Raw genomic sequence first — 23,962 nt, forward strand, 5'->3', positions numbered from 1 at the left:
TTCCTGCTAATCTAGCTGGGTATATTTTGAAGAGATATTGAACTTTACCTAAATAAGTCACAAGTTACTGTATTAGATTTTTTTATCTAGAGGAGAAGGGAAGTGATGCTGGGGAAGAAGCAGGGAATGGAATTAAATAAAACAAGCTGATATATGTGCAGGGCATTTTGTAATAAGGAAGTTAGTATTTTGCATTTTTATACCTTCTTTTATTTCAGTGTGTGCTACAAACACAGTGAAATGAACATATTGCTCAATTTCCCTCTTGCAGAATGTTTGTCTGTCCTTATCATTCCGACCATACTAAAGGATGAAGCTGGAACAAAGTTGGATTTGTGGCTCTTTAGATATGCAACAAATCTTTTCTTCACTAGATGGCACCCGTCCACTCCTATGAATCAATGCTGAGTATGGCAAAAAGCAAAGGTTTAATTTTCATAGAAGAATATAAAATGATGGAGGAATTATTCTTGATGTTGAATGCTTTTACTGCTTCTTTGTGTTCTGCATCATACCACTTGTGTACTTTCAAGGTTAAAGTTTCACAACATACATCTACTTCAACTATTTTACATTCAAAATTTGTGTCATAACTGATTATAGCCCAGAAATTTGCATGAGAGATGTATTCATTACACCAGCTCAAACTTTGAATAACAGCAGTCAGAATGAATTATAAACATCAAAATTCCTCCCTCCCTCTCCCTCTCTCTTTCTTTCCAAAATAAACATAAATCTAGAATTTATGAAGAAACTGTGCCAAATCCTCAGCAGGTATAAATCAATTTGGCTTCACTGAAGTTGATTGATGCCAGGTGAAGATCTGCACCTGCAGTTTAGATGCTGGCCTGCAGAGCACAGCTTGACTTGTTTTCTTTTTCTTAACTCCAAGGCATGATAATTGAACTCATTTGGGCACACTTCTCACTTCTTAGTCAAAACTCCCACCTGGCATTGGACTTAAAATCAGTGCACATCTCTTTGCTATAAATCAAAATAATCTCTTCACAAAGAAGAGAAGAAATCTGATGAAAGACTTCAGAGCTGGGAAATCAGTTGTTCAATACCACATCGGTGGTTGCACTCAATAACGTGGTAACTCCAATGCAAGCAGAAGCAAACTACTACTCAGCTCCTTCATTTTGCCTCTTACTGCCACTAGATGATAGTATAGTAACGCATGTATCGTTCAGCTGCACACCAGACCTTCCATTGCTGACTTCTTGGCAGTATTCACACTTTTATATGTAAAGGATATACAGAAACTCATCAATACTACATAGCTAGCCTTTGAATAGCAGTGTTTTAATTATATCCCCAGTGATTTCATACATTAATATACCCAAAGAGTAGTGGATGCTATTATTTGGCCGTAGACTCAAACTGGGCTTTATTTAGACACAGACATTGTGCTAAATTGGTCACCTCCCTCTATTTTTATAGCTACCCATCCAGAGCTATAGTGAGACGTTTTGATGGAAAGGGCAAGATAATTACGTTTCCCTAGCAGGAAGCAGAAGAACGGCTGGAGGTAACATTTACATTCCGCCTCATGGGCATCCCACTCACTGCTGGTTCTGCACATCCACTCACTGCTTCTCCCACTTTTTCCATTTCATGCTCTCCCTCTTGAGAGGACTCCCCTCCTCATCCAACTGAAAGGCTCCTGGCTAGGAGGAGACATGCATCCAGAAAAACACCTTGAGCACACAGCTATCATCCTCTCCACAAACCCTTTCTCTCCCGGTTCCCATAGTTTGTACTCTCCTAACACAGCAAAATTAAAAACAAACTGTTCTTTCTCTCAGCTACTCTGTAAAGCAAATAATCAAAACCCTCCACTGCACATTTTTTTCCCTAAGTAAATCTTAAGACTCTGGTTTCTTTTTACCCACAATAACACAAGGAGGTCAACTCTCTTCTCAGTAGGCTGGACTGCCTCTCCCCAACCGGGAATATGCACCCCAGGGAATGGGTGAGTGGCCGGCTCCGGTCCTGCACAATACCTCTTACATCACAAGTGGTTTCACGGACACAGTTTCATTTCACAGAGCATTTCCAGCTCTCCCCGGTGGACAAAAAACCCATCTCTTGGTCCATAACCTGTGGCAGACAGGTTGAGTGATGTGGACCTGCTGGCACCACAGGGCAAGCCAAAAATTAAAAACCACAATCTCCAGTGAAAAGAGGTTGACCCTTGGGACAAACTCATGCACACATTTATATACAGAGCTAAGTGAGCAGAATGCTTGAAAATAAAGGTTAAGGGGAAGCGGTCCAGAAAGTGCAAGGGGTAGAGTCATGTACAATCAATCAGTGTTTGCACTGTAGGCTAATTTTCTGCTCTAGGATTTGATTCAGCAACCAGCATCACAAGTCACTGTGTTTCCCATAAAAACTGGATCTGGATATAGAACTAGGTGAAACCTTGCTTTACTGGAAATTTGGTTACTTTGACATCTTTTTGTTTTAATTCAGGATGAAAGTATATTTGTAAGATTTTCACATTTAAAAATGCTTGTATTTGTTTTATCTTATTTAATGATTGGACACTTGTAATAGGGCATAAACTGCTAGTTATATGGCATAATACTTAAATGAATCATTTTCATAATCAGTAAGAATATCTTCTACTTAATGTTGGTTGAACTATCTATTGCTTTGTATTCAGAGTGTTTACAGTGTCATAGCAGTCCCAGAAGGTGAAACCCATTCAAGTGTCAAACTCTTTCAGTATGGCAAACAACAGAACTCTCAGAAAGATAACTTGTTCCCATTGGAAATTAAGCCATAAAGAATAAAGTGAAATATTTCAAGCATTATACTGAACACTGTTACTGACATGGCGTAAAGCATATTAAAAATAATATAAAACCAAATCCCTTCATGGGTCAAAATGAAGCTTCAGAACTCAGAAATGAAATTCTGAAAAATTCCAAAAGGAAACATCTTGAAAAATGTCTACTTCAAAATTTCTTTGTCCATTCTGAACCTTCACCATATTTTACAATAAAAAATTGTTTTAACTTCATCTTATTTCACTTTTCATCAAAAACTGTAACAAAAAAAGTCCAACTAGCTGCTATTTTGTAATGCATATTTGAACTGGTATTTCCTGAGCTTATGAAAAATGAAGCACTCCATTTTACTTATATGAATAAGGATGCTCTACATCCCATGTATAAATATTAATTTTTTACAGTTCTTCTCTGTCGCATAAGACAGTTTAAAACTCACAGCCAGGAAGAAGTTCTGCTGCTAACCTGCAACCTGTCACAAACCCATATTTTCAGGGATAATCACGTCAGCTGTCAGGGCACAGCGAGGACCAGCTGGTTCATGAGAGATGGCAAACCAGGAGCCAAGCAGGATAACGAGGCAGGTGGGAGAAGCACTTTCCACCAAGGAGCCAGGATAAGGAGTGGCAAATTCAGGTGGCGATCAGGGTCAGACATCGTCCAGCACTCTCCGGGGCTGTCCACAGCACTGCAGGGCTCCCACTGGCAATGGAGCTCCCCTTGGACCCAGCCAGCTAAATGCTTTACTTTTGCCAACTCGTCTCCTAGAAGGGGGATGAACATCTGGCCCTGGCATCAGTAATACAATAACACAGCCTTAGCAGCTGAAGGTGTGGAATACAGTTGAATGAAATATGCATTTTATGTGAAGTCATTCAAGAGCATGAATGGGCAACTATATAAAAAAAACCAAACCTGTTACTGTTGCCTTCTTAAAATGCACCAACATGCCCCTTAATTAAGAATAAAATAAATAAGGCCTATGGGGAAATATTTATGAGGAAAAATCATCCATCAAAAGTAAAGCATATAAGAAGAGTCTGGGAAACCTCAGTGCCAGCTTGCCAGGCAGACATGTTCCAAAGGCTTCCACAGAGCCACACAAAAGGAGTAAGGATATTACAGTGCAGGTTTTAAAGCACATGGAAAATACACCAAATAAAACTAACATATTATTTGATTTTTCTCCTAAAACAATAGCTCCAAATTCCACTGAGAGTAATGGAAATCTTACCATGCACATCAGCAGGCTTCGTGCAGGCTGAGCGCTACATGCAACATTGATTTCTGCCTCCAGCAAGGGTCCACCTATGGGGGTCAGCAACTGGCGGGTGAGAGAAATGCTGAAGGGCTCATTCTTTTCCAGTCATCGTTTCTTGCCCTGTTCCTCGCAAGGGTAAATATCAGATGTGCACTCTTTGCTCCTTGCAGGACAGCTAGAGACCTTACACACTAGCCTTGTTCTCCTTGCCCAAATGGTGAAACCAAGGACTGTTGCAGCCAATGTACAGGGCTCTGACAATACACCTAATTTCCTTTCTATCTCGTATATCAAGAGCTGCAAAAATATATCCTGAAGAACATGAAAACTGGGGAAATAAATGTTTTTTCCATTGCCTTTATTTTTCATCTTAAATTTTAATAGAAATTGAGACTGCTTAAATGCTCTACACATCAAGGCAATCTTTATAAATGTGGTGTGACTTCCAGCTAAAATAGGAGCACTTGGCATCTGAAAAAGCTTCCCACCTCCTCAAAAGGCCTCTTTTCATGTTTCTGAGGAAATCGAACATTACAACAGAGATTTTCAAAACCTGGGTGAAAAATAAACAGTTAGCAACTTCAGCACATACATAATGAGGGAGCTCTAGATATCTGTAACTCAGGTTTGGACTGGTTTAATATAGCTACAATGATTCTACAAAAGTATGTTGGGGATTTAAATGGTTTCTGAGGATTTCTATAGCAGGCAGGAAACAATCATGATATTCAAAAGGCGCTATTCTAACCAAACAAATTGCTCCACTGGAATTGTTAGCTCCCTGCAAATTCTGTAAAGAGTCTTTGAATATTAGCATAGAACCATATTCACATTATTTAATAGATTTCAATACACACTTGGAAGAACACCTAACATATAGGAATCATACCTACCTTTATTAGAAAGTAAAGCAATCAAAGAACCGTTCATTTCTTAGAGTGATTGCTCTGGAGCTGGGCTGATATTCAAATACTATAGGAATTTGCTACTGATCTTCAAAATTAATAGCAAACATATATATATATATAATGGATTCAAATTCACAGAGTAAATATAGCAAGCAAAATGGTTTCTTTTCTTAGGTATATAATGATAGCATCGCATCAAATATTGTCAGACTCTGTGGATATGAACAGAATTGTACGGTCATTGATAGTTTATATACCACAGCACTGTAGAGTTGATATGAGTTGGTCTTGCCTTGCTGTAGGGAAATCGCTGGGACCACATGCCATATCCACTGTGGATATCCTGTAGACCAATCTCCCATAATGATCAGGTATGTATTTTGATTACTGTTATACAAAGGATCATTTCTCCTTAAAAATCATCTTAAAACACTCTGCAAGGTATTCCTGAAAAAACAGTCAGAGATTTTGTAGTCATCTTTCTATGCCTAACAGCAAGATAAGATGTCATGCAACTGGCTCCTACGAAGAACCAAAGTAATTAATCATTTCCTTTGTGAAATTATGTTGTTGGTTTTTTTAAATATACACCACATTTTCCATCACATGCAATTGTAAATTTGGTACAAAAATTATTTGTGAAAAATTACTTATTACTTCTATATACATAATTGGAAAATTTTTGGAAACTTTTGCTGCTTTTCAGGGGGTCATCTTTACAATCTGAGTAAACATGTAAGCCATTTCCCTACCAAAAGGAACTACTAGTGAAACCATTTTTTACAAAATTTGTTGTATATTTATGAAGTCTGCCTTAGATTGTGGAGGGCTGGTATTTTGTTTGTTTTGTAACAGGATGCACCAAGATCATCTTATATAAATGTGAAACACATTTACTTTAAGAAATTATTTGGGGCCTGAAACAGTTCATGCATTCTCAGCTAAAGAATGCAGAAAACCAAAATCCTACTTTTACCTTTAGCCAACCCCAAAACGAAAACACCCATCGGGCTGGGATCCCTCTTTCAGTACTAAATTATAAGAACTTTATCCTCCCTCAGCACTAAAATACAGTTTACTTAAGTGCCTCCTTGTCATACATCTGTGAACAGTTTAATAAAGAAACATTACAAAATTGGTAGGATTCCCGATTTGTTGGTTTGCTTTGGCTGTTTTTAAAAAAAAAAAAAGTTGTAACATCTTCACATCCAAAAAACTTACAGTAATATTTGTAATTACTACCTGGAGTATACAAAATGTTTGCCTTGTTGCTGAAACATCCCTATAGCACTACAAGCAATTAACATTTATAACTACAAATTTTGCTAAGATAAAAGAATATCGGGAATCTACTTCTTCAGAAATAATCATTCTAACAACTAGAGGCCAAATTCTGCCTTCCCTTACAGTCATGCAATTGCATTTGTTAACTGTTGTGAGGGCAGAATTTAGCCCCAAACCACCTTTTTATCTAAATACATATATTTTCCTACAGAAAAAAACAAGCTATGTCTTATCACTGCTCTTCCCTTCTGAAGGGTAAATACTGATATTTGAAATACCTAAATTGTATTTACAGCTGTACAACACTGATGCCACATACTTGCAAAATATCACTTGTACTCTATAAACATGGGGTAACTTGTACAATTGGCTTAAAAACTTTTCTTAAAAAAAAGAAAGAGCAGACAAGCTTAGACATTTTCTTTGTCAAATTCACACACAAAATACATGGTAATATGACAAGCAACATCATTCCACCCTCCAGAAGCCACCATCTCCACACAGTCCTCCTCATCATAAGCATTGTTGGGCTCCCCACTGCGCCATTTGTTGAAGGTCTGCATGGGCGATCGGTCAGAATAGACAAAATTTCCCTCTTTCTCTAGGTCGTTAATCCCAATGAAAACTCTGGTGAGCCCGGCTTGGTTGATGTACGAAGCGATGAGATTGTTGGCAGTCTCATCCTTGGGCATGCTCAGAGTCCCTCCTCTTCCGTGGCAGTAGAGCTGGGCTTCCTTGTATCTCTTCTCTTCCTTCACCAGCAGATATATCTTATTATCTGTCTCACGCACACCAGCAACAGCTGCGGGGGAGGGCAGTGCTGAAAAGTGAGCACTCGCATTTCTATAAACCAAGTTACTGTACACCCCAAAATAGCTTCACAAATCAGATGCGGAACGGTGACACTCTCTACGAGCAATTACACCGGAAAAATGAAGCAACAAGAAAGGAAAATATTTATATAAAATTAACCTACCATTTTTTATGAATTTTAGTTCTGTTGTCAGCTGGGCCACTTGGATATCCATTTCACCAATAGCCTTCCTTAGCTGGCTGCACTCACAGGGGATGCCTGTGAAATGATACAGATACAGCAAAATCAAAAAGCTATCTAATTTCAATAATTATCTAAACAATTCTATGAAAAGGCCCAGCCTGGCAGCCCTGGAAAGGGCTGTCTTGCAAATAACAGACAGAAACCTAGAGCCTTCGCTACCCTGCACCATCGTATGGTTCTCATGGGTGTCTGAGCCTATCCAGAGCAGCTCAGTTCACTTCCCATGAAGCTTCAGCCCTGCATGATTAGTGCTAACCTAAACACAGACAGATATTCCCTGGGAAAAAAAAAAAAAAAAAAAAAAAAAAAAAAGAAAAAACAGATTTTTTTTTTTTTAACTAAAAACATTTGTTAAAATTTCCCGTTTTGAGTAAAATTATTCTCTTCGGTCTTCTCCAAAGAGCACTTTTTCCACAGCAAAAATCTGCACAGCGCGTTGTTCGCCTGCTCCTCACAAGGAACATAACACAGCAGATCCAAAACGCTAATGTTCCAACCATGTAATGCACATAATTACCTGCAAAATGTAGTTCTGTACTTTTGAAAGTACAGAATTTATGGTACTTCTTCCAATAAAATAAGACAATAGAAAACCATCTATTAACCCAAATTGATTTTGGTTTGACAAAGATAATCTGAATGAGAATACTAAAAGGATAATTGTTACATCTATGAGCTCAAATCTCAAAACGAGGATCAATTACGGTTTCCAGTTCTGTGTGTAATTATTCAAATCTGCATTTGACTACCCAATTACTCAGCTTAGGTTTCTTAAGTCAGTCTAAGCACAGGGTACTTACACTGAAAAACTGTGCTTGATGACTAGGTATATGGTACTCTGGCTCAAGAATTAGAGCGACAAATTATGTTCTCATGAGAAAACTAATTGGTGCACCCCTAGTGCATCCTGCCAGGAAGGGAAAAATTGGGTAAAATTGGAATTTGCCACTTTTGTAAGGCTTACAACACTTCTTATGCCAGGCTTTCACCTTTTTCTCTGGATGATCTGTATTTCTGGTAATCTCCTGCTCCTATGACAATAATCCATAGAGGGGCAGGAGCTTCCAACCTGCTCCTTTGTGTTGGCTGGGAGCCATAGTGGGATATGAAGAGATGTCCCTTTGCCCTGGTGATGAATGATACGGATGGTTGCTCTTCAGTTCCTGCTAGTCTTCTGGAGTGATCACACCTCTGAGGAGCTCTGAGACATGTTTCAACAAATACACTACAAGTCCCGCAACTACTGCAGCTTCAATAATTTTAAGTAATTTGAAAATATTACAGTGAAATATTACAGTACCTATACAAATATTTAATTTTTCATTATTTCCCCCATATGTAAACAGACATGTATTTTTGGTGATGATGCATGCATCTTGTAAAATCCTTCACATATACAAGGTGTGTCATGGATTACCTGGGTCACCATTAGGACCTGGTGGTCCTATGTCACCATTATCTCCTTTTTCACCTAAAGACATGAAAAAAAATATAAATTTAAGGCAGCTTTTTTGGTCAACAGTTCATTTAGCACTTGTTGATTTTTTCTCTAGTAACATTCAAATGTGGAAAGTAGAAATATGCTCAAGCAAAAATAAAGATTTTTCTGTCATAGTTGTTCCACAATAAAGGCCAGACAAAGCTATGAAACTTGAACACAAAAAATATGTATCGATATCCTTTTTTTGACATTCATGTACTTCACAGAAGTTCAGATGCTGCAGAGGGAAAAGGACTAGATATGCTATGCTGGTGCCTAAATCTAGATTCATAATCTAGATGCTTAAGTAAACGTTGGTTCAAATGACTTAACCAAAGTCACATAGGAAGCCTATGGGGTAGGCAAGATTAGAATACAAGTCTTCTGGCTCTTAAAAGTCTGCCAAAATACAGTGCAACTTCCCATCTGCTTCTCTTAACTGTCCACACTTGTGTGATGGTGCACAAAGTTCTTTATTTAGCCTTAAACCAGGATTCTCACCCTGGTTTAAGGGTAAATATACTGCTGTCAGAGAAAAAGGTAACTGGCTGAGAGATGTCAGTCATGTGGCTGACTCCAGTGTGAGAAACTCCCTGTTGTGGTAAACTCTGAGACTTGGTAACCATTTTTCAAGCCCTTAAACTTTTCTCAAACATAAATGATCACAGATTTTTCATCTGAAACACAAATGGAGAAACAATTGAAGTAAGCATACCTTTTGAACCAATAGGACCAATTTTTCCATGCCGTCCCATGCTGCCTTTCTGTCCTTTGTCCCCCATTTCTCCTATACATAACAGAAAGACGAAAGACACAAGGTAGCAATGTAGCCTGATTCATTCAGATTCTAGCATGCTTGCAACATGTTTTTATAATGAGCAAAACCATGCTATATCCCCAATATTCATTGAACTCTAGAGTTCCAGCTCACTCCTTCTGAAGAACTTAGTATAACAACCTAGACAGTGATTTAATCTTTGCAAAGCAATTGACATTAACGAGGCATGCAGGTGCAAATGAAAACGGATCTTGGCTGAGAGCTGCTGGAAAAGCTTTTACAAACTTCTCTCAGATGATCATGCCATAATTATGTTGAAAATGAGGCAGGATTGCATTCAAACATGTATCAGTGGATTAAAACTATCATGGAGTTGAGAAGACTTAAAGGATCCAAGCACAGCCGACAGTTTCATCTAATACAGTAGCTCCACGGTAACTGAGGGCTGAATTTGGGTTTAATGGCTTATTTATACAATATCAGCACTGTGGAAGCAGTCACATCTTCATTCTTTGCTCTTGCATTTGAAGATTATATTAATGAAAAATTAAAATTAACAGAAATCTTACATAGACATATATACATATATACACAGACAGATGCACGTTTATACAAAGTCTGACTCAAACCAGCTATTTTGAATGTTACTAATTTTAAAGACAGTTCTACAGAATACTTCAAAGTGCAGTTGTAGCAAAGGAGCTGCTAAAAAATCAGTTTCCTCGGCTGTGTTTTTACAAATAAAAGGCAACTATCCACCTCTTAAGTTCAACTGAAATTGTCAACAAATCTGCATGAACCAGCCACCGTCACCTATCTGTGCTCATGAGGCATACCCAGAAATCTAATGTAAGACAGCTTGATTCACTTACTTTGTCTGACTTTGACCTTTTTTCTGTTAGTCGTACTTTCCTGTGTGATGTAAAGTGAATATTAGAATGGCTTCGGGGAAACAGAATTTGCACTGGAACAGGCAGTTTCTTCACAAACACTGTCTTCACAAACCAAGCTGAAGCACTGTTACTAATAAAATGGGTGCCACAGCCCAAGTATTGATGCCATTGATCTGAGCTCCTCCAGAGCTCAAATAATAAAACAGATAAAACTTGCCTGTTACGTCACACGGTTTTTCTGGATGGCATTCTCCAAACATTATGAAAAATAATTATCTCAATAGTGTGAATCTGAGAGAAGAACTTCAGCTTATAATAGCAAAGCTTTATTCAACCCCATGTCTACAGAGCTCATCCACAGGTTTAGGGGTTCAGCAGTTGAAATTAATAAGCACTAGTCACCTAATAGAGTAAATACAGTAGGCTTACACACGCTTAAACCAAGCCATTTATAGTCAATAAACTACATAGTCTAAGCTTGTCAGATTATTATTTCTAAATGATACTTTGGTTCTGGCACTGGTTTAGAGAGGATTCCCTGATTTGTTCTAGGTAGACTTTCTGAGACCTATGAAACGAGACCTATCATTTTGTTGCACTCAGTAGGTAGTGAATGTGGCAGAGTTTGCCTGATGCTGCAGTTCCTACGGCCTGAGAAGCCTCAGGAAATAATACCGCATCTCAGTGTACACAGGTGATACCCTTTCCTGGGTGCAACACCTGAGCAAATCAATGCTTAGGCCTCTTCGTATCATGATTTCAAGGAGAAACGTGGTCTGGAGGCAGCACAGCTCTACAGCTACGTCATATGAGATAGGTTTCCCACTGTACCTACCACACAGTATTAATGGAGAGCGGGTATGGAGGGACTACAGGGACGAGAAGCCAAATAAATGCCTTCTGAGGCTCCCATCCTGCAGAAACCCAAGACCGAGACTGCTTTAGGAAATATTGATGCAGTTGTTTCAATGATTGTTGAAAAGATTGTTTCTTTGCTCAAAGCAACTTCTGTAATGCACTGCTCGGCTACACAGGAGCAAGGAATAAATGAGACAAGTTAGGAGGAAAATCTACCACAGGGATCCAGCAACTGAACTTGTGTAAATTGTCATAACTTGGTCTCAGCTGTGGATCTATGTCAACTGAAGATCTGTTGCCCTCTGTTGTTACTGCATCTGGACAGACAGTCACATATTTCCTCTATATATTTTTAAAAGCTGGATAATTTTATGACCTGTTTCATTATTACCTTTAACTTATAAGTGTAATCAGTAACAAGTTTCAGAATATAAACTGATCACCACTGGGCTAAGAGATGTCCTCCATATTACTCCGTGAAGTCTCAAGCAACTGTCACTTGATGGCATGAGTCAGGAAGAAATAATTTCCTCTGAACTGAGAGAAGCCGAATGTTCATGGCTTGTTGGTCTAATTAATTACTGGCAAGTCCTACAGTAAATTATTTTCCTTTGTTTCCAACAAGGATCAAATTCACTCACTACTGGACATGGACTTAATTAGGAAATTTTACCAGAAACCAAAACTATTTTTCTCTTATGCTATATATTCCTACTGGAAGAATGGAAGTAATCCACTCAGCCAGCTGAAGATCTACTTTCTGGAATACAGCTTCACATTCAGAACAGATTCATGGCTTGCCTTAAAGATGTAATCTGTTGGGCTGTGCAGGTTATAAAGGTACTAATGCTACCATTGGATATTTATCCAATATATATAGTATATTGAGAGGCTATTTCCTTGAAAATCTCTAAAGTATCAGCTTGTAATGAGTTTATCAAGTTGCTCTGAAAGTGACCTTTCTTGCTTTGGATATTTATGAATTGGGATTACCCTAACAGATTGTCAGCTGTTTGAATGCTTTCTCTTTTCAGGCTGCTACACCTGAAATTAAACAAACACATAGAACTAATGCATAAATAAAATACAATATATAAAATAACTTCACTTTCTTTCTCATAAATACTGCCCAGAAAATGAACTACTTCTCGGTAATAGCCAGTAGAAGCTACGTGATCTGCTCAGAAGTGTGTTATCTCAAACAATGAAGACATACATTAAGTCTCCTGTGCTCATTAAAAGAACTGTTTGGATTTGGTTTTCTCTTACAGTGACTAACCCCTGCTTCTACTCCAGGGGTTTGCTTATTCTGCCTCTTCTGCAGAATAAATCACAAGGTTTGAAGAGAGACCCATCTGCCTTGAGGGTTTCAAAAGTTTTAATACCTTTTGTGAAGTCTTTTTTAGTGGCCCTATGATTGCCAAAAATGCAGTCTAAAGAGTCTTAATGAAATCAGGAAGTGAGAGCTGGAAAGAAATGAGGACAATGAAAGAAATTAAGTCTCCATAGACCAAAAGTAGGAAATCTAACAGAAAGTTTGAATGGAGAATATAAAGTAAGTCATCTGTCATCGCTCAGACGAAGGTGGCATATATTGGAACCAATTATAGGAGACTTAAAGGATTTTGGAAGGAACTGAAGAGAAGGAAATTCTAAATGATCTTCTTGGTGGCCTTCTCAGGCCCACAAACAAGAGAAGAAATAAAATACCAGAGATGAATGGTGGGCTGCACAACCAGTGAAAAAATGAGGGCTTTGGCCCTGTGCAACACTATGAATGGGGGTCTTCATACAATATGGCCAATCTTTTCAGACAGGATTAATCAGAACAGACAAGAAGGTATAAAACTACTTAAAAAAAAGAAAGTGACAAAAAGACAAGTCTAGCAGAAACACAAATTCACCATGTTACAGACAAATTGAATTGAATCATGTCAAAGGGAAGACAGCAGTAGTTTACTTCCCAAACTTAAGGATTTGAAGATAAATCAGACAGAATTTCTTCATGATTTGACATAATGGACTTCACGGACATCTACCTAACAACGAAAGTAGAAGTGTACCAAACCAGAGCAAAGGCCTCTTGACTCTAGTCCCATCTTTGACAGCAATCTGCAGAGGATACTTAGAAAAAGAATGCAAGATATAGACCAAGATTACAATGTCTTTCCCCCAGTGTTCCTCCTTAGTCTTGCAGCAGTCAGTATTCCCAATGCAAATATTTAGCCTGACTTGAATAAGAGCAGTATTTTTAAAGGATATAATGATGTTATGCTATGGTAGTAATCTACATTCGGGACACTTAACTTTTTAAAACTACTTGCAACTGGAAATCAGAAAATTCTGAATACACTGATAGACTACGGTACTGCTTTATGCGAAATAATCTGAATCATCCACACCACTGAAGGTTAGTGACTGGCTAAGGAACAGTGGTTACAACACAGTTAGATCTTATAGGAACAAACAGTGGATAATCCCTGGTGGCATTTTATGTAGTTGGGGCAAATTAATTTCACCCAGCATTAGCCACCTGAAAGTCAGGTTTTTAGTCTAAGCTATTTCTCTAAGCTCCCTTGGTAGGCAATGGAGAAATAAACACTTCTCAGCAGTGATCCATCCCACTCATGTTAGACAGGTATCTTAATGACAAAGTGAAACTTTAAAAGCTTTGCATAACAAATGGGGGGGGGGGGGGGGAGAAGAAGCTATTATCAATCCATACTGACTAGAAATCAGAAAGGCTAGAAAATTTGCGAAGGAAACTAAAGAAGAAAAAATCCAATCTATGAAGGCAGCAGCAAAGTTTAAAGGATTTTAAAGTACATTCAAAACAAAAGAAATGGAAATAGTATGGTCCATTCCTGAATGGGGGAGTTTATATTCAGATGCACACAAATACAAGTAGCTGCCCTTATAAAACACATATCTTGCCAGAATTACGTTAACAACATAATACCAAGCTTGTTCAGACCAGTGGTCCCTCTAGCCCGAGACTTTGATTCCCACAGTGGCAGCAGAAGGCGCGATACAGGGAGATCACGCAACCCCAGCCACCATCTGCAGTCCATTGCAGACAGAGTTGCTGAATCAGTCCCCAGCAGTTCAGTGAGCGACTCTTAGTTCAGGTATGATGGGATCTGATCACATCCTCCTCAGACTACTCTGTACAGATGCAAGAGTCTCAATCTGTCCAGTTTCTCCTTATGAGGCAGCTCCTCCACCTTCTTCACATTTCTGGTGCCCCTCTCCAACCTCTCCTGCCCTTTGTGAGAGACAGAGGCCAGAAGCACACTCACTACTTGAGACAGTGCATGTCAGGCTTTTATACAGAGCAACATCAGCTGCAAAAAGGAGCTTCCTGTTTTGTCCTTGGTATCTTTTCTGATGATGGGCAGTGTTTTGTTGGCTTTGGGGCTGCTGCTAATGACTTCAGAGCAGTTCTTGAGTTTTAACTGACAGTTACGGGTTTTGGTATCTTGTAAGTATGGATTAAATTATGCAACCCTAATGTCCCTAGGCAATATATTTATTTACACTGAAGCCCATCTGCCATCTTTTTGTCCACTCAGTTTAGCATGGATTTTCTCAAAATCCTACTGAGTTCAGGTGGAACTGAAAGATGGTTTTGAACCAGATGATACCCACTTTGTGAATCCACAACTGTCAATGTCAGGACTTTTATATGGAATCCTGCTTGCAGCACTCCTTAGTGAGCAATAAATTCATGTAAAAGTTGACTCAGAAATGTAAAGGATTGATTGATTACATATTAATGAGCAATCAGTAATACTAAAATATAAATTAAGATATTATTACCTCTCTTTAGAATTTGATTATACAAATGACTGAGCACTCTGGCTCCAATCCAGTTAAATTAATGAGTCTTCTCTCCTACTTAAGAGGCTATGCCTGTACGAGTAAACTAAATGCCTGGGACTGTTCCCTGGCAGTGAGAACCAGGTGGCCAAGAATGGCACACTCCACGATATCAAACTGTCTTACTCTTCAAGCCAGGATAATCACTTGCAAGCTGCTCATTGTGTTAGCTCACAAAACGTGCCCAAGAATTGCCTGGGAAAGCGTTAGCTGGCAAAAGCCAAAATCACTGTGTTAATACTGCAAAGGTAGAGATAGTTGAGCTCCAAGCCTAAGAATAGCATGTGACTCTGCTTCACATACCATTATAATTAAGTATAAGTGAAGTACAATGTATAAAGGCTGAAATTAAAATACTAAAATAAAATATTTTCAAATGGTTATGGCTCTAAGAAAATTAAAATGTCTCGAAGAACACACCTTTAACGTGCTGTTCCTTTGATTATGCATTCCAACAGTAAATTTGCCCTCTCCTCCTTATTTTGATTGCCATAAGCAGAATCCATGCTACTCTGGGAATATTCCCAGTATTGTATTGTTACTGAAATATCTGTGTGGAATTTGTATACATGCAAGTTATGGCCTCACAGATTGGATCATGACTTAGTTAAATAATTGAGTTCACTCCTAACATGGGAGTGCACAGTACAGCAAACAGTGCAAGCGGGGAAAGTTACATCTATTAACTTTACACCCCAAAACTTGCACTGCAGCGCACGTTACTTTCATCTGAATAAGCCATTGTACTTGATCCACTGCTCTACGCTTTACATAAGGCCAATACAGTTTTATATTCTGCTGACATGCTATGCATCATAATTGACCTATACAATTAATTAAAAGCAATGAGGAAAGTAAGTGGAATTTAACCTTAGTCAGTGCCCAAAGACATAAGGATGTCTGATGTCACCCTGAAACATCAGGACAGTCAGAACCAGATTTATTTCAGGTGAGCACCAGAAAGTTTTAATGTTTATCAGTTTCTAAACTAACAAAATCTGAAAATATCATGAGGAAAGGATACGATAAAAACATTTGCAGCACTTTCTAATCTTGAGATATTCATTTCAGGTCAAATATACCATAAGAAAACCATTTCTTTTATAAGTTATATATTCACTGATTATTATATACCTAAGGAGTTCAAAGAAACTAAGCACATTTTCTTAGGATGAACTTGCTTTAGAAATGAAACAAAGAAAGGGGAAAGAAAAAAAAAAGATTACTGTGATTCTGATAATGTCATTTAACACCAAAAGTAGAAGACTCTACAAACGTTGCAGAAGAATTACGGTTTCTCCTTCATGTACTCAATTACTCAAATAGCAGAAAAATACAGTGAAATTTAGCAGTTTCCACCAACAGGAGCCAAATATTAGCCCAAAAGGACAATTATCAGGCTTCAATAGAAATACAGGGGGTCAAACACGTCAGCACAGTGACTGCAGTTTAACAGGCTACTGCACAGAAACAGGGCTGCTGTGATCATCCACGTGTGCTCTTAGAAAGGGGCAAATGCAAAGCGAGGCAACAATTTTATCCATCTTTTATTACCCACTAAGCTATGTGTTAAGTACCTGGATCACGGCCAAACAGCCAACACCCCCGGCCCTGCACAGGCACACACAGAAGGGAGGGGGGGCAATAATGCAGAAGAATGGAAGCTTGCAATGGCAAGGATCAGCAGGAGGAAGAGACTTCCCCCAAAGCCTGAGGTGCCCTTGCAGAACCACTTCACTGCTCTGCAGACGGAAGAGGAAAGACCCGTCCCATCAGGGCAGACGCTGGAGCTGAGCGAGGCGGCCCAATCTGCTCCCCACATAACAAGCAGTGCAGCTAAGAAAAGGCGATGGGTGACAGCAGTAGGTGACTCTCTTCCGAGAGGTACGGAGGCACCCATCTGCCGACCCGACGCACTCTCTAGAGAGGTGTGCTGCTTACCAGGGACTCGTGTCAGGGGTGTCACCGAGAGACTACCAAGCCTTGTACAGTTCACCGACTGTTATCCGCTGCTGTTGTTTCACGTGGGCACCAGTGATACAGCCGGGAGACGTCTGAAGAGTATCAAGAAAGATTACTAGGAGCCCTGGGAGCGGTGGTAAGGGACTCCGGAGCACAGGTAGTTTTTTCGTCAGTCCTCCCGGTCAAAGGGAAAGGGTTTGAAAGTGCCAGTCAAATCTGGTGAATCAGCAAATGGTTACAGGACTGGTGCCACAGCCAGGGGTTTGGTGACTTAGGCCATGGGACTCGCTTTGAGAAACCTGGTCTGCTAGGGACTGATGGGGTCCATCTGCCAGAGCATCTTCCGTCATAGGCTTGCCAAGCTGGTGAAGAGGGCTCTAAACTGAAGTTGCCAGGGGAGAGGAACCTCAATCCATCCCACTCCTACCAGTTTGATGCCAGTGCCAGCAGTAGATGCCCAGAGCCTGGAGGGGGATCACAGGTCAGCAGGAGAGAACCTGAAGAGCAGCACAAAGGAATTCCAGCCAGTAAGTCAGCTTCATCAGGGGCCCAACTTAAATGCCTCTATGCAAACACAGGTAGCATGGGGAATAACCAAGAGGAGTTAGAGACGTGCGCACGCCTGCAGGGCTATGATCTTATTGGCACCACAAAGACTTGGTGGGATGGCTCCTATGACTGGAGTGTTGGAATGGAAGCACACAGGCTCTTTAGGAAGGACAGGCAGGGGAGAGGAAGAGGGGCTGTCACCTTCTATGTCGATGACCAGCTGGAGTGCATGGAGCTCCACCTGGGGATGGATGAGGAGCCGACCAAGAGCTTATGGGTCAGGATCAAAGGGAGGGCAGGGACAGGTGACATTATAGTGGGGGCCTGCTACAGGCCACCTGACCAGGAAGACCGAGCAGATGAGGCCCTCTATAGACAGATAGGAGCAGCCTCACGTTCACAAGCCCTGGTCCTCAGGGGGGACTTCAACCACCCCAATATCTCTTGGAGGGAAAACACAGCAGGACATAAGCAGTCCAGGAGCTTCCTGGAATGCATTGATGATAACTTTCTTCTCCAAGTGATAGAGGAGCCAATGAGGAGAGGTGCTATGCTGGACCTTGTTCTCACCAACAAGGAGGGGCTGGTGGGGAATGTGAAGCTCAAGGGCAGCCTTGGCTGCAGTGACCATGAAATGGTGGAGTTCAAGATACTTAGACTAGCAACGAGGGCTCGCAGCAAGCTCGCTACCCTGGACTTCAGGAGAGCAGACTTTGGCCTTTTCAGGGATCTGCTTGGTAGAGTACCATGGGATACAGCCCTGGTGGGAAAAGGGGCCCAAGAAAGCTGGTTAATATTGAAGGATCACCTCCGCCAAGTTCAGGAGTGATGCATCCCAACAAAGAGGAAGTCAGGCAAAAACACCAGGAGGCCTGCATGGATGAACAAGGAGCACCTGGACAAACTCAAACACAAAAAGGAAGCCTACAGAGGGTGGAAGCAAGGGCAGGTAACCTGCGAGGAATACAGAGAAATAGTACGAGCAGCCAGGGATCAGGTTAGGAAAGCTAAAGGCCTGATAGAATTAAATCTGGGCAGGGTCATCAAGGGCAACAAGGAAAGCTTCTATAGGTACATAGGTGACAAAAGGAAAACTAAGGAAAACGTGGGCCCTCTCCGGAAGGAAACGGGGCACCTGGTTACCCAGGATATGGAGAAGGCTGAGGTACTCAACGACTTTTTTGCCTCAGCATTCACTGGCAAGAGCTCCAGCCACACCATCCAAGTCGCAGAAGGCAAAGGCAGGGACTGGGAGAATAACAAAGCACCCACTGTAGGAGAAGATCAGGTTCGAGACCATCTAAGGAACCTGAAGGTGTACAAGTCCAGCAATGTGCACTTGCAGCCCAGAAAGCCAACCATATCCTGGGCTGCATCAAAAGAAGCATGGCCAGCAGGTCGAGGGAGGTGATTCTCCCCCTCTACTCTGCTCTCATGAGACCCCACCTGCAGTACTGCGTTCAGCTCTGGGGCCCCCAACATAAGAAGGACATGGACCTGTTGGAGCGAGTCCAGAGGAGGGCCATGAAGATTATCAGAGGGCTGGAGCACCTCTTCTATGAAGACAGGCTGAGAGAGTTAGGATTGTTCAGCCTGGAGAAGAGAAGGCTCCAGTAAGACCTTATAGCAGCCTTCCAGTACCTAAAGGGAACCTACAGGAAAGCTGGAGAGGGACTTTTTACAAGGGCATGTAGTGATAGGACAAGGGGTAATGGCTTTAAACTGAAGGAGGGTAGATTTAAATTAGATGTAAGGAAGAAATTCTTCACTGTGAGGGTGGTGAGATACAGGAACAGGTTGCCCAGAGAGGCTGTGGCTGCCCCATCCCTGGCAGTGTTCAAGGCCAGGTTGGATGGGGCTTGGAGCAAGCTGGTCTAGTGGAAGGTGTCCCTGCCCATGGCAGGGGGGTTGGAACTAGATGATCTTTAAGGTCCCTTCCAACACAAACCATTCCATGATTCTATGATCACAGGTCTGAGCTTTACACCAACTGAGATTTTAAAATACTTGGCCAGCACTTTAAAGGACATCAGCAGTGTATGCCTATCAAGACATCAAAAACAGAGCAAAAAAGCAAAGCCAATAGCAGGTCATGAATGGTTATTAGATAATCTGTCCAGGCAAAAGGTCATGAACTAGTTATTTCTGAGAACAATATCGTGAACAAATTATCAACCTCCAAATGATGCTCAGTTCTTACCCCGCCATAAATAAGAGGAACAACTAAATATGAAAAAGATGTCAATGTGTTCGATATTTCAGTGTTAGCGGTTCACATCATTTTTCCCAAGAATATTGTTACATTTTACTTTTGCCTCAAAGTTCCAGCTTCTGGATAACAGACAAACCCTTGGACTGCTCTAAGAGAGTATACAGTTGAGTCACTCTTATTCAGCTTGAGAGACTAGAAAAGTATTTATGCATGAGCTTAACTTCAGGTTTGGGCACTACACACTGTGAAGGTTAACCAGAGACTAAAAGGTCAGGAGACTGAAAGGTTTTTCTAGGTCAAGGCTGGATATCCTTCTGTGTCCTCTCCATACAGTAGAAATGACATCTGTGAAGTCTATTTGCTTATCCAGTCAACACTATGACACTCAGAAAATACATGGGATATGGTACCATGATGAAATCTTGCTCCATATTGTCCAAATTGTTTTTAAGGTAACCATTTCTTTTTCTTTGAAGAAGCATTTGTGGAAAGGAGTCGATGAAGACAAATAACTACAAAATGTACAGCATTAATGAAAAGATTAGTTAATTAGAATTCATTTTAAACAGGAGCTTGTTTGTAGAAATTTCTTACTATGCTAAAATAAATCTGTTTACCAAATATTCCAAGAACATACACGTGTCAAGTCAAATCTGGTTGCACAAAGGAAAGCAGAAAAAATATGTTGCTACAGAAGCAGTAAGAAATTCTGCCTGTGTTTAACCTGAAAGCACTGCCTGGAAAAATACCGATATAGTATGCATTAATATTCAATTTTCTTTCACCTCTCTTCCTTTTCAAGTACGTTTTCTTGCAGTGAATTTTCACTTCAATATTTCTTCTTTGAGTCTCATCAGAATGTTGGACTTTTGGAGGTATGGAAAACTGGAAAATTATCATTAATATTAGAGTTAATCAAGCATTCCTCATGAGAATGTTTTCCAAATAAATGCAGTTTTGCAGTATGAAGTACATAAAAGAAATGTTACATTATGCATTGGCCTGACTGAAAAAGAGTACTTCTGCTTCTAAGATGGTCCAAAACATTTTGAATTGATTTGACAAAATGCCAAGCTAGAGAAACATGCAAGACAGCACAACGGGAGGGGCTCTCAAGCTCCCCATGAGAAAGCAGTATGACCAAGTGCCCATCTCAAACACTTGTACAAAAATGATCACAGCCTGAGAAAAAACCAGAAGGAACTGAGAGTCCATTTAATGACAGCAGTCATGCGGGTACTATGGGACAGCCAGAACAACAGGAGTGCTGCAGTGGATGGACATTGGGTCTTTAGGAAGGACAGGCAGGGAAGACACGCCAAGGATTATGCTCTGCACAGTGGGCACCTTGAATGTATGGTCTGTTGAAAGCACGTAAGTCAGATTTAGAGGGGAGGTCAGCAAGGGGAACACCATCGTGGGTATTCATTACAGTCTTGTCAAGAAGCAGGACTGGATGTGAAGAGTTCTTTTAACAACTGTAAGAAGCTCCATAACTGGAGGCTAGCTACTTCAGCATCTTCTGGGAGAGTAACACCATAAGAAGCAATCAATCCAGAAAGTGCCACAGGGACAGTTATCTAATGCAGGTACTGGTTTCTAGCTACAGTTGGTAGTCTCCTAGACCTGTTATTCACATACCCTCTGGTTGTGGATATGACAGTCAACAGCAGCCTTGGCTGCAGCGACCATCACTGCCTTCATGAGATGACAGCTTTCAAGATTCTGAGGGAAGTGAGGAAGGCAAGCAGCAGGATAAAAGCCCTGGACTTCTGGACTTGGGCTTGTTCTGGGAACTCATAGGCAGGATCCTACTGGAGGCTGCTATGAAGTGCAAAGGGGGCCAGAAAGACCTTCTAAGTCTTAAGGAACATTAATATCCTTAAAGCACAAGAACTATCCATTGCAGTGTGCAGGAAAATAAGCAGATATGGGAGAAGGCTGGCTTGGCTGAACAGGGAACTGTTGACTGAGACCAAATGCAGAAAGGAACCATATAGGAGGTGGATACCAGGACAGACTACCAAAGGGTAATATAGAAGTATTCCCGAGGCATGCAAGGATGAAGTCAGGAAGGCCAAAGTTCACCTCGGCTAGGTGTATGAAGGACAACATGAAAGACAGTACAGGTAAGGCAGCAGCAAAAAAGAGACCAACGATAGCATGGGCAATCTGCTCAGGAGGAAGGCAACCTGGTGACAAAGGACACAGGAAAGGCTAAGGTACTTAGTGCTTTCTTTGCCTTGGTCTCTACTGGCAAGGTCTGCTCTCTGGCCTCCCAGTTCTTCATGCCTGGTAGCAAGGATTTGGGGAGGACATGCTACTCATGGTAGAGGATGATTGAATTAGGGACCACTTCACCTGGATGTACACTGGTCCATGGCACTGGCCAGAAGGCATTCAAGGGTGCTGATGCTGTTGCAAGGCTGCCAAAGTCTAATCAGCAGCTGATAATGAGTGCCATTCCTCAGGAACCAGTCCATCAGTGCCAGGGAGGAAGAAGTGGAAGGATCTTCTGTGAGTCTGCAAGAAACCCCATGCTGGCAGGAGTGGTTGGTGCACTGGAGGGCAGCGCTGCTGGGCAGGAGGAGCTCAACAAGCTGCAGGAATGTATTGACAGGAATATCATGAGTTCAGCAAGATGCTAAGTTCCTCACCTGCGATGCATTGATGAAGGCTGACCAATGGCTAGCTAAAAAACTCCTTTGCCTAAAAGGACACAGGAATTTTGGGGCCCTCATACAAGAGAAGCAAACTGGAGTCCAGCTGAGGAAGATGGTTTTATTTAGCTTAGAGTAGAGAAACATAAGGGGGGACCTAATTGCAGTCGTCCACTACCTACAAGTGGTTCGTAGAGAAGACACAGCCTTCTCTTCTCAGAGACACACAGCGAAAGGACAAGAGGCAACAATCGCAAGTTACAACAAGAAAAATTTCAGTTGGCCCTAAGGAAAAGGCCTTTCATGATGACACTGATGAACAGACAGATAAAAAAGGATGTGGAATCTCCATCCTCGGAGATTTTCAAAAGTCTACAGGACAAGACCCTGAGCAACCTCATCTAAAGTTGACGTCTGCCATGTTTTAAGCAGGAGATTGGACTAGATGAGCTCTTTATGACCTTTTAACCTAAATTATTCTGTGGTACTTTAACTTCTCTTCATGCTGCATTACCTTGCAAGAGTTGAAATTTTAGTCTCCAGTATTTTTTTATAAGAGTCGTCCTTGAAAGGTACATCTCCATAAGGGAAATACACTGACTGAACACACACACCCCTCATGGGAGTTATAAATTTTTCAATGCATTGTAGGGGGAAGAGCTCTAGCTATGGATTTTGGTCCCAGGGAAAACTGCAGGTATCAGACTCCTGTAATTGCCCAAAAGAACTACATAACAGATCACGCATCATCATAAGGAAGTATAAATTACCACTGTGATTGCTTTGAAAGTAAGCTTGTAAATTCAGTTCAGTAAAAACTAACTCACTTCATCATTCTGATGACAAGAGTGTCACATGTTTAATTTCAATATTGAAATAAAAGGTTTTGACTACTCTAAATGTGAATTTTTCAGAATGTGCATCTCCTGGAAAACTCATGAAGGTCAAATTTCCTCCTTGCTTCAGGAGAAAAACAAATGTGAAGACAGAATTTCCTGCAAGACAGAAATGTCATGTTTCTCTCAGCTGTATAACTGAATACTATTGAGCACCATTCCTCTCAAGAGCTCCAAATATTTTTGAACTACAATGCAAACAGCGCTGCCATCATCTTTTGATAAATATTACTGAACTGTGATCCAAAAAACGTGGAATCATTCATTACCATTTCTGCCTATTATGGCTTATTGACTTCATGGTTTTAATTAAAGTATTGCGAGTGTTCACATTTACAAACAAAAGGAAACAAGAAAACTGAGCCTCATGATTTTTCCCCCGATCTAATGTGAGGTTTTCATTTGCAGAAGGCAAATTATGAAGAAGACATTATGGTGCCTTTCTTCACAGAGACCTTTTTAAAAAGCAGAAAATTTCTTTTTTCCA

General features: G+C 40.7%; 1 protein-coding gene across 4 annotated transcripts in view; it reads right to left on the reverse strand.

Moving 5' to 3' along the window:
• Nucleotides 1–4,400: 4,400 nt before the first annotated feature.
• COLEC11 (collectin subfamily member 11) overlaps nucleotides 4,401–23,962 on the reverse strand; it is a 48,657-nt gene continuing 29,095 nt past the window's right edge. For 3 of the 4 annotated variants that reach the window (XM_030036985.1, XM_030036983.2, XM_041128735.1), the window contains exons 4-7: nucleotides 9,504–9,575; nucleotides 8,726–8,779; nucleotides 7,228–7,323; nucleotides 4,401–7,071 (exon numbers count right to left, since the gene is read on the reverse strand). In XM_030036985.1, the coding sequence (XP_029892845.1) occupies nucleotides 6,662–7,071; nucleotides 7,228–7,323; nucleotides 8,726–8,779; nucleotides 9,504–9,575 (632 nt within the window). In that variant the 3' untranslated portion in view covers nucleotides 4,401–6,661. The remainder of the gene's footprint in view (nucleotides 7,072–7,227; nucleotides 7,324–8,725; nucleotides 8,780–9,503; nucleotides 9,576–23,962) is intronic. The other variant, XM_030036986.2, reaches the window with a different exon arrangement.

Source organism: Aquila chrysaetos, chromosome 15 (assembly GCF_900496995.4).
Source record: "Aquila chrysaetos chrysaetos chromosome 15, bAquChr1.4, whole genome shotgun sequence".
Lineage (NCBI taxonomy): Eukaryota > Metazoa > Chordata > Aves > Accipitriformes > Accipitridae > Aquila > Aquila chrysaetos.